Raw genomic sequence first — 11,221 nt, forward strand, 5'->3', positions numbered from 1 at the left:
GTTCTAATACCATGCTAATGACTTTCTAGAGTATCTAATTGAGGTGCTTATCATATTTATTATGTGGCTAGATCAGATTAGTTATCCTTGTCACTATTATTATTTCATATATCTTTTATGTGACACTTATCCCTGTATGATGAGTTAGATACAATGTTCTCAATTATACATGCAATGATAGATGCTCAATCTCATATTCTATTCTGTAATCATTAGTGATGATTTCTAATCCCTTCCCAGTGGTAAAAATATAAATAACGATACCTGGAATACTTCCCGGTTAAAATGCTACATCGGTATTAATCTGTGCGCTTGAAGATCCCATTCATTATTTATTTAGAAGAGCAATTGCATATTTCAATACCGCGTCTCTCATATCATGCTGGGGATGACAACTTGGCTTAAGTGGTGTGAGGGATAGGTTTGGCATTTTTGGCACCGTTACTAGATTTAGAGAACTTAGTTTACTTTTAGTAATGATGTTAAGAATACCCAACATGTCTCTCTCTTTGTCTCCAATGTGAGTTTACCTCAGGACTTCCCAGGTCGATATTGAAAGTTTTCTTGCAGGGGTTAGTCCAACAAAATATCCAATATCTACTATAGCATACTATCGGCTCAAAAATCAACCTAGACACCATGTCTAATTTGATTTAGGAGGGCATTTAACCTAAGCACCATACTTAATTTAAAATCCCTTGGAAGTAAGATCATCATTCCTAAACTAAGCACCATGCTTAATTAAGAGATAAATGAAACTACTTCAAACGTCGACATATACTAAAGCAAATAAAGGTAGCATGAGAGCATTTATAGAAATCTACTCAAGTGGAGATGAAGTAGTGTGATTAGTATTTAACAAACTGAGCATGTCAAAGGTAGGGATAACCAACATAGCCACATGGCAAAGGATGTTTTTATGTAAAGTACTCCCCAAGCTTAAATTTTGCAAAATTCAAGTTTGGAAGAATTTAATTCAATGTTGTATGATGATTGGTTGGACACACCTTGTGCTTGTCATTCATCCGATCTTCTTGCTCCAATCCTAGAAAGGTTAGTGACAAGAATACCTGAAGGAATATTTTTACAATTATCCTTATATGCTCAATACACAAGGTAATGTTGCAAATAATTAAAAGCTCATGTTACGATCTGATCAGTGCTTATTTTAGGACAGTAAGCTTGTCCTTGGGAAACCATCAATTTATGTCGGCGAAGTGGTTTCCCCTACAACGCTGACCTATATCAAGATCAACTCAACGAGATCTACAATATTTATTATAGACATATGCATCAACAACCGCCCTTTTAAAGTTTTTATAAATAGAAAGGAAGAGGGGGTTGGAGATCTCGAATGTGGTGATGTTGGAGAGACCAATAGATTGGAAAGATGTTGCATATGAGCATGGAGTAAACGAAGTGGCTATGAAATAAATTTCATGCTCATTAATGTTTGGAGTGAAATCCATGTGGTATGGTGAAAATGGTAAGGTGAGTGTGATAAAAAAGGAAAAGAAAAAGGATACACGGATGACTTAGTTCAAAACTAGCACAGGTACCGTTCCCCGGCAACGGCGCCAGAAAGCTTGTTGGGTATTTTAAACGCAAACAGAAAAATCCTCAAGCGCACGGATACCGATGTAGCTTTCACCCGGGAGTATTCCAGAGTATCGATTTTCCACAAGGAACGTGAGTGTACTAATTACGATTCAAGATCGCCCAAGGATAACTATATAATTAGTTTTGGTGGGAAGTGAGGAAGTTTCCTGAGAGTTCTCTAGTTAATCTAAGAATCAAGGATTACTTCAAAGATTATTTATTTCGGGACATCAGATCACTAACCACAGAAAGAGATGAGAAGGGGGCTAGGAAGCTCTGACTACGGTCCTACAAACACCGATCCGAATGAGGTGGAATACGTCGACCGTTAGGGCTGTCACTACCCTAGGGCTACCACAACAATCCGCAGCATTGGGTGTAATTCTAGGTAATTGCAAGACTAAACACCATGTCTAATCTATTAATTACTACTCTAGCGTTTCAAAGACTAGAGCACTTGATGCAAGCGGGAATCCAATAAATAACTTGAATGTAAATAAAAGTAATTAAAGAACTCAGGAATTATGAATTGAAGAACTTGGAGAACGATGAAGAACGAACCAGTTGCTACAAAAGTACAGTGTTGAGGAAGACCCGATAGATCCGGTTCCTCCTCCGCTCTCCTCTTCTCTCTCCCTATTTTCTAGATTACAACTAGAACTAACTAGAACTAGAACTAGATGAACTAAAACTAGAACTAGATAAACTAGAGGGATCCTCTCTACTTGGAAGAATAATTGAAACCCTAGCTTTGATTCCATAGAAGAGGTATGTTCTCCAGGGGCCAGGGGGTCTGCTTATATAGCCCTTCCAAATGAACGTGGGCCGTCGGATCAAACCGACTTTAATCGCACGGTTTTCCTTAATCCTTTAGGTCGGTGGAGCATAATCCGCGAGGCGGAGCCTGATTGGCTCCTGTAGTTGGGCGGGCGCCCTAGCAGGGAGGGCGGGTGCCCTACCCTCGGGCCCGTTCGGCCTCCCGTTCGTTCCTGTGGCTTCTGGAGTCTTCTAGATGATAGAAAATTGGCGCACACGTTAATATCTCTATGTAAACCCGACGTGTGGGCCTTTCCTCCATATTTCCTGATAACCCCCTATAGAAATAGGCAAACACCAAAACTCGTAGAATTCTGTCAGATGAAACCCTAATTTTGGATGTTGGTTGCATATAGGTCCTTTTTCCATGATTAGTTGACGGTTAAATGTGAGCATTAAGGACCGTCAACAAAGGTCATCATTATCTAGAGAAAATTTCGAAGCATTAATGATTTTATACTCCGAAATTGGGGGGGCATGTGTTGACATCGTTTTTAGGCGTGAGTCAGGATGGTCAGGAAGAGCTGATCGGCAATCAAGAAATTGTTGTGTCAAGCCGATAAGAAAAGTGCTGATAGCAGATGATGCCAATGATAGAATGACGGGTGGATGATATCGTTGGCCTGAAGATGGAGATGGTAGCTACTAGTCGTTGCCGATTGATTGCCGATGCCGAAGGAGAGCAATTGATCGCCGATGCCGATGAAGGAGAGCGTGGAAGTTGCTAAGGAAAATACTAGGGGTATGCCGATGAAAAGTTTCATCATAATTGAAGTGGATACAGGAATAGATAGGTGTTATTTTCTATAATTTATTAAAGCATGCCTTATGTAAGAGTCCTGTCTTGTCTAGAATTAGATCCTAGTCGTATACGGTTGTAATTCTTTTACATCAGGATATAAATATAGACCTAGCAACAATGTAAAATCAATCAATAAATATCATACACAAGTTTTACATCTACTTTCTCGATGACTTCGTCCGCATATTTTTCTTTTGTTTACGAGTTCTCATGAACTTAACGAGTAATACTCGAAGAATTCTCGAGTTCCGTGTGAGTACCTCTTGGCCGTGACGTCCGGGCGCATCGCTGCTGTCGGGACCAAAGTATTCAAGTTATCACCTTTGTTGATTGATTAGGTCAAATCGGCTGGCACGCCTCAACATCAGAATCGGGTATTAGCCCTTTGTGTTTGCAGATCCACTTTTGCATCAACAGACCTTTAATTGTGTTGTCATTCAACTCACCAAAACCCACTAAAGGGCTAGATGCACTTTCTATCTCCCTTTTTGGTGATTGATGACAACACAATCAATGCTTACAAGAGATTGATAAATAATAAGATTTTGAAGCCTATGATATAATGAGCTCCCCTAAACATGTGCATAGAATGGAATTTCAATTTTCTGGCCTCAAATGTCAAATGCACATATTCAAGATGAAGTGTGGGAACTCTCCTATATCTTAGCATATGTGGGGTGCAAGGTGCCATCATGATAAACATGAAGCTCATGGAAGTTCATGCACTCAAGAGGTTTCTGAAGTTATCATGTTAGACCTTTAATTGTGTTGTCATTCAACTTACCAAAACCCACTAAAGGATTAGATGCACTTTCAGTGATTGTTCGTGGCCATCTCCCAGTGATTTTTGAGGGGTTCTTGGGCTTATTCCCCGATGGAGAATCAAAAGCCACTCTAGTGGATTACTTGTGACATTGAGTGCCCTCATCTTGTGTAGGTTCCTGCGGCGCCCAAATGTTGGCTAGGCATGGTGCCTATTAGCTCGCGAACCACCAAGTGAATTGATCGTCACAATGAGGATGTACCTTGTAGGCAAGCAAGTGAACCTCGGGATAAATCGTGTATCATTTTGCTCTTTGGTATTCACTTGGTATTCTTGATTAATTGTGACTTGCCACATTTGGTATACTCCTCTACACTACTTGTATTTACATTACTTGTCTTATTTGAGTTGTGTAGCTCTCTTGCTTAGCTAGTTGTTTAGTCTGCTAGCTAGTTGTTTTAGTTTCTAACTAGCTAAACAAGTGTAGAGAGTAGTGGCATAGTCTTTGTGTGCTTAAAGACAACAACTAACTAGAAATGTGGTATATCTGCCTTACTATTTGATCAGAGCTAGAGCAAAACGTTATTTCACCATTTAGTTATCTAACCGGTTGTTGTAGTATTTTGTAGAAACTTTTATAGGCTATTCACCCCTACTTTAACTATTTAAGACCTTTCACTTGGCGAGCACCGAGCACGACACACATATGTGCATCTGTCATATATAGGCATTAGTGCCACCACGAAGAGCCTCTAGGGCTCTAGACCATCGTCATCACCAAGGCTAGGTGCATCTACCTCAACACTCATCGAGCCCTAGCGCTCTCCCTTGCCGCCATTCCTCAGAGCCGCGCCTCCGGAGACATCTGCCGTGTGCTACGGTTGTCGACGCTGCCTCATTTGGCATCCCTTGGAACTGCCTAAACACTAAATTGAGCCCCAGACAACCCTGCAAGCCCCGCCCGTGTGAGTAGTCGCGCCGTCATGGCCACCTTCACTATGGTCAGCCTCACCGCCTTTGGACAAAAATTTAGTAGGGATGGGTCTATCGCCACACGCATGCGACCCCTTGGTCGATGGATGCCGCGTGGAGGTACACTTCGTCGCACGGCTGTACAGGACTTTCCTCCAGAGATAGATAAGTACATGGCTCGGCTCTATAACTACTTTGGCTCTGTGGGTGTCTACGCCGCCTAGGATTGGGCCAGGCGTGCCTCTTCCCGGAGCGACCTCGCCATCAGCCTTTACCGCGCCCGACGCCGCCATGCCGTCATGTCACCTGAGCTTTTCGTCATTTCCATGACCGCCACCGACGACATCATTGCTTGTACACATGATGTCACAGAACCGACCAAATTATAAGAGTTCAAGTGTAGAAACGATCGAACTAGCAATCAAGTTTCCAGACTTAAGCCCATATAATTCCGGTAGTCAACCGAAATCACGAAGGATTTCAAACCAACTTTGCAACATACCAAGATCGTAATAGTTCAACACAATACAGCGATTGTTACATAGTTCATTCATTGCCGACGAAGCAGCACCACATCGGAGTTACTTAGTTATTACAACACAAGTTTGAAGTAGCGAAAGCAACATAGTTTTCACACACACATTTCATAAGTTCTTGTTACAGCCAGAGTCTCGTCACATCCACCAAAAGCATCAGGGTACGAAGTCGTTAGAGAACCACGCCCAACGGTTTAGTCCTCATCCCCAGCGGGATGAAGGCATGTCTTGCAGAAACCATCATAGAAGATATCATCTGCAACACATGAGCCTCCATCGGAGGAGATAATGCCATCATGTCAACAATTGTAATGTTTTCTTGGCGTCCAACGTCTTCCAAGGAGGCTGCTTCATTCATTGAAGTGGCAACAACAGCGGTGTGCAACAGGATTCTCTAGTCTAGGGCTTGATGCAAAGCGTCGATCTGTTAGCGTCTCATATTCCTTGGAAAAGAAAATACTCTGAGGACCTAAGCCGATTTAGAGCCGAGCCATCTGTCGAGTCTCTGATGGAGTTCTCTACACCTACCGTGCGATTGAGTCTATGTCCACACAGCATCCATCCATGAGGGGGTCGCACGCGACGGGTTTTGGACCCATCGTCCATCCAATTTTTTTCCCTGCCTTTACCCCCTCCACCATCATGGACATAGACACTCGTAGAAGTGCCCCCGCGGCCCCCGCCGAGCCTTGCCGTTGTGAGCTCATCACCGGCATGAGGTGAGGCCCGTGTCAAACACCTAGGGATAGGGAGCAGGGAGCACACTCCCCTTTCCACCTATAGGTGCACCCAGTGCTTGGTGCACACAAGCACTGCATGAATCCACCTCCCCATGGAAGGTCAGGGCCTATGATGCACCAGCCCTACGTCCTGCTAGATTAAGTAACTAAGTCAGGACTCAGGACTACCGCTCCACATTGTCTCTCAACCAAACAACCTAAGGCACACTGAACTTAGTATTCCCTCCGTTTACAACATTTTCACTTAAATTTATATAAGAACTTTCCTTCTTTAAAAATGACTCATGTATGAGCAAAGATTGTATGAACAAAGATTGCATGTGACAAGTCAGTAATAATTGTCATGTCTTGAGACAATCTCGAGGTCTTCATAATTAATATGCCACAGGAATGAATCTACTAAAATATCTTCTCAACGTCAATTTTAGCATTTTGATCTGTAGTTGTTACAAAATCACTTGTTTACATTAAAATCCATGCTTATAAGTCATTGCGACTGAGCAAAGTCCATAGCACAGCAGGACAAACTTCACCACCTCATTTCTAGCAAAGTTCCAATACAGTATCTATAGAGAGATCAATCATGAAAAGTCAGTCAAGGAGGCCTGGGTTCAACCAATCCCTGCAAACATAGATTTAATGTAGGAAACATCAGCAAAATTTCACACGCACGAAATAAGAAACTGTGTGAAAGTCAGGTATGTTATGGTTCACTTGTCTACATGTCAATGTCCCGTTTTAGAATTTTGCATGTGACAACACTACTGAAGTAATGGTGCTATAATGCTTGTCTCATTCTCCCACTAATGTTCTCCAAGTTTCTTATGGTAACCTCATTCTTTGATGCCAATTTGCATATGCAAAGGTTGGGCTCATGTATTGCACAGCAAAAGTGCAAATGATGGTTAAAAGCAACTGACATGCAATCTGTAGTCTCATGCCCATGATACGACTTCTCAGCCTTTACTGCTCAACCAAAAATGCTGGTAAAGGATATGTGGACAATACATCACCTTCAGTTGGTAGAAATGACTATAATCTGCTTGGCCAAAAGTGATGCTCATCAAATGGTTCAAAACCACTAACCATGAGAGCAAATGGAAATTTATTCAGTTTTAAATTCAATACTCCCCCCACCCAACCAAAAAAAAAGAAGAAACAGATTCTCCTAGGTGTTATAAATACTAGCAGGAACCCCGCATAATTGCGCGGGATAGGTAGCATGAGAAGGCAACGGTAGCATAGATAACTGTTCTAAATTCTACAGATAATGCAAAGCAGACAGTGAAGAATAAGCACTGAGTAACAAACGGACCAGATAAATGTATGTGACTGTCTGCATAAACCATAGATCTAAGCAGCAAGTGGACATGACTGTCTGCATAAACCATAGATCTAAGCAGCAAGTGGACAGGAGATTTTCTAAAGCATAATAATAATATTGAAGCTAACAGATATTAGGAAATAGACACACATATATTTTTTGGAAGAAAATCTATTCGGGCAAGTAACAATACGTATGCCAAATGACACATACGAACGCCATTTATTTGGTTTCATTCAAAACAATACTAATATTAATAATAAGAATAACGGATGAGGGGTGCGGGCTGTGGTACGTGAGTGCGGCAGCGGTGGGGGCTGGTTGTACTGGAAGGTTCCCACTGCTGCCGTGATGGCCGTTGATCGCAAATCCAAGGGATAGGAATACCAGACGACGTGGCTTTGCGAGGCAGAAAAGGTAGTATAGGAATAAGGGTAATAGTAGATTTTTCTCTATTTTTTCATTTTTTTGGGCATGATCTCCAGGTGCTTGTAAGGAAATACTTTACTTACTTGCTAATATCATCAAGGTGCTCGTCGAAATCAACAATTTTCTCCCATTTCTTTGTTGTAACATGATCAGCTAGGACAACATTGGTAGAAGGTTCTTTTAGAACCAGCTGACTGCTACCATCTGATCCAGCCTGACGCCAACTTTTTGATGAATCCCTGGTGTATAGCTGCATATGCCATTAACAATGGATCATGAACCATGCAAGATAAAAAAAAAGCTAATTATATTATCTCTACAAGAATCTTCGATCAATGTGAACCAGCTAACTAATTCAATGTGAACCAGCTTTATAAGTAACTAAGTATTGACCTCTCTAGCTATTTTCATAAATCATAAGTAATTTAGGGCCTGGTCATGAGGCTGATCATGTAAGAATACTCGACGACATGAAGCCAAGGATATTCTATCATGTTAAGTCTTCAACCACCATTTTTAGTGCTGGTTAACAATGAAACACTAACAAACTTCAGGCCAGAAATCAAGCATTATCAAAGTTTATCAAAGTAAAGTACACACATTTATACAGAACATACATAGTGTCATCCACCAAATATGCAAAATTTAAAGCAAAGAAGAAATCATGAAAAAATGGTCTTGCTATATTCACATGGCAATGCTGAGTAGAATGGATAACTACACTGAACTTTGATATACTTTGCTACTAACTCAGGCATATCAGAATAAACACTTTGTTCAAATACAGCTCAAAATCAAAGCTTACAAATTAGAATGACCATATAATGCTGAATCCAGGACAATTCTTGATCTTATAGTATATTGCTCAAGAATTGCATCTTAAGTCATGTCATACAACAATAAAGTGACACTGAAAATGTTAGGACATAAAAATGAAAATTATTTAATTTATCTTCCAGAAGTTTCTTGCCTTTTAAAACCTGGTTCTAACTTCATCCAATATTACATAGGTATGTAAGATCTCATCGCACAATAGCCAAAACATATTCTCTTTAACTGTTGCTTCTGCACTAGACAAGATAGCACTTTTCGTGTTATTAAAGAGGATAAATTGCATCTTGGAAGTTAATTGTGTAAATATTTCGATATGTTTAGTTCCTATTAAGTTATGGCGATGTACAACCATTCTTTGCCCTCGATTTTCTTCTATTTTGCTTATCGACATGCTAGCAGTGGGGTGACATGGTGAAAATGAAACAAGTGGCCACTGTGTGGTGAATTCATTGCGAAATGGATCAAACGATGAACTGGTGGTCAGGTGAAATTGTATATCACTGTTGTAAATAGCTACCACAGAACACCAGGATATACACGCCATAGATCACTGCAATATTCCAAAAGGCCAGCAAAATTCTAGACCCAATAACAGATTTCCTTAGAGACCTAGAGTGAGAATCTATTACTGTTATACGCCTAACACGGGCTACTCCTCATGGTGGAATAAACGGGCCAGCAATGACCTGAGAGGAGGCACCGGGCGACCCCGACCCCAAGCCCTAACGGGCCGTGCGCTAGGGGAAGGGGGCACGTGCACCACTGCCGCCGTCTCACCACGTCATCAAGATTACTATCTAGTTACCTTAGTTGAGTTCTAGTAGATTTGGAAAGAAATGATTAGTTAAGGAATCGAGTTTGAGATTGTTAGGAAAGGAGAATCCAATTGCTAAAAGGATCTCCTGAGATTGCTTAGGGACCAAGTCTCCCAGGACTATAAATACAAGGGGCCTTGTAACCGTCAAACGGCAGCAAGGACGGGCAGTGTTTCTTGCTCCAACAAGGTGAAGGCCCCGCCCGCCGCCACGGCAACGCGCTCCCGGTATCATAGACAAAAGACCAGTAAGGCAATAAAGCCCTGCTAACTAGACTAAAAAAATTGCTAATCCCTTGTATCAATACAATACCATGGTTTTGCTACAACAATTCTGCAAGCAACTCTAATAAAGTTTCAGTTAAAGTTATAAAAAAACTCATACAAAAAATTCAAAATTATGATCTTGCCAGTTTTGCTCAAATCAACTCTAGCCTATGCAAGTCTATTTTTGCAGGGCTTGACAAGTTTTAACAACAGCCATGAACTTGGTTTCGATGGAAAATGGGACATGCCTGTGGTCCATCCGTCTAAAATAAAAGAGAGAACAAATTGTAGTTTGGCTACCCCTTGCAAACCCTAGTGCACCATAATTTCTAACATCTCAACAAACAAAGAACACTATTAATACCAGGGTACTTGTCTTAGCACTGTTAATCTCCTGGTGCCAATTAGAAAGTCATGAAGGCATATTTCAGGGAGATTTGAACACGTACCTGAACCACCGGATCGCGAGACTTCCCCTTGACGGCCTCCACCAGCTTCTTGTTATCGACCTAATCAATCAATAAAAGAAAGATGAGATCTGCATCTCCCCTCCTAAGCCGCGCAGATCGGAGACCAAAAGAACGAGAGAAACGTAGCTCACCAGCAACACGGCGGAGCGGGGGAAGTATCGGAAGATGTGGTCCCCGACGCGCTTGGCGACTGGCGGGAGTTCAGTGTCGTCGCAGCGCGGGTTGGCGTGGTAGTATCCGACGACGGCGAGGCCTTCGCCCTGGGTTGCGAAGTGATCCTCGGCGAGAGTGAGCGCGAGCTCGAGCGTGGGGAGCAGCGCCAGATGGTGCGGGTGGTGAGACAGCGGCACGGCGTCGATGACCGAGACGACGGCCGGTGACGACGAAGGCTCGACGAGGCGGCCGACGAGGAGGCCGTTGACGGCGGTCGCGGGGTGCTTCAGTGCGTGCAGCGCCAGCTTGACGTACGCCGCCTGCGCCACCTCGTACCGGCACTCAGCGCCCATCTCCGACGCCGCTGATTTCGTTCCGACTTAGGAGGATGATTTTTGGTGGGGATCGGATGCTGATTTTGTTTTGGTTACAGGAGCGTGAGATCTGATTTGATGGAGATGCCAGATTGTTTTTTCTTTTGAGGCCTTCTTTAGTTCCTAAAAGTAGGCAAATTTTTTAAAGTTCTCAACGTATTGAATCTTGCGGCATATATATAAAGTATTAAATATAAATGAAAACAAAAATTAATTACACAGTTTGTCTTTAAATCACGAGATAAATATTTTAAGCCTAATTATTCCATGATTAGATAATGTTTGTCAAATAAAAACGAAAATACTACAGTGTTCTAAAACAAAATTT

The 11,221-nt window shown here is 42.0% G+C and overlaps 1 protein-coding gene across 1 annotated transcript; it reads right to left on the reverse strand.

Moving 5' to 3' along the window:
* On the reverse strand, positions 6,550-11,004 carry LOC8069431 (ER membrane protein complex subunit 8/9 homolog). The gene is made up of 4 exons (XM_002447531.2): positions 10,498-11,004; positions 10,346-10,405; positions 8,065-8,231; positions 6,550-6,850 (listed from the first exon to the last, which is right to left on the reverse strand). The coding sequence occupies exons 1-4, from the start codon at positions 10,870-10,872 to the stop codon at positions 6,820-6,822; spliced, it is 633 nt and encodes a 210-aa protein (XP_002447576.1). The 5' UTR covers positions 10,873-11,004; the 3' UTR covers positions 6,550-6,819.

Source organism: Sorghum bicolor, chromosome 6, assembly GCF_000003195.3.
Source record: "Sorghum bicolor cultivar BTx623 chromosome 6, Sorghum_bicolor_NCBIv3, whole genome shotgun sequence".
NCBI lineage: Eukaryota > Viridiplantae > Streptophyta > Magnoliopsida > Poales > Poaceae > Sorghum > Sorghum bicolor.

Coding starts and splice junctions, on each gene's coding strand:
- LOC8069431 (XM_002447531.2), bottom strand. CDS start 10,872: ATGGGCGCTGAGTGCCGGTACGAGGTGGCGCAGGCGGCGTACGTCAAG. Junction 10,406..10,497: donor CCCGCTCCGCCGTGTTGCTG/GTGAGCTACGTT, acceptor TTGATTGATTAG/GTCGATAACAAGAAGCTGGT. Junction 6,851..8,064: donor CACCTTGATGATATTAGCAA/GTAAGTAAAGTA, acceptor CTATGTTTGCAG/GGATTGGTTGAACCCAGGCC.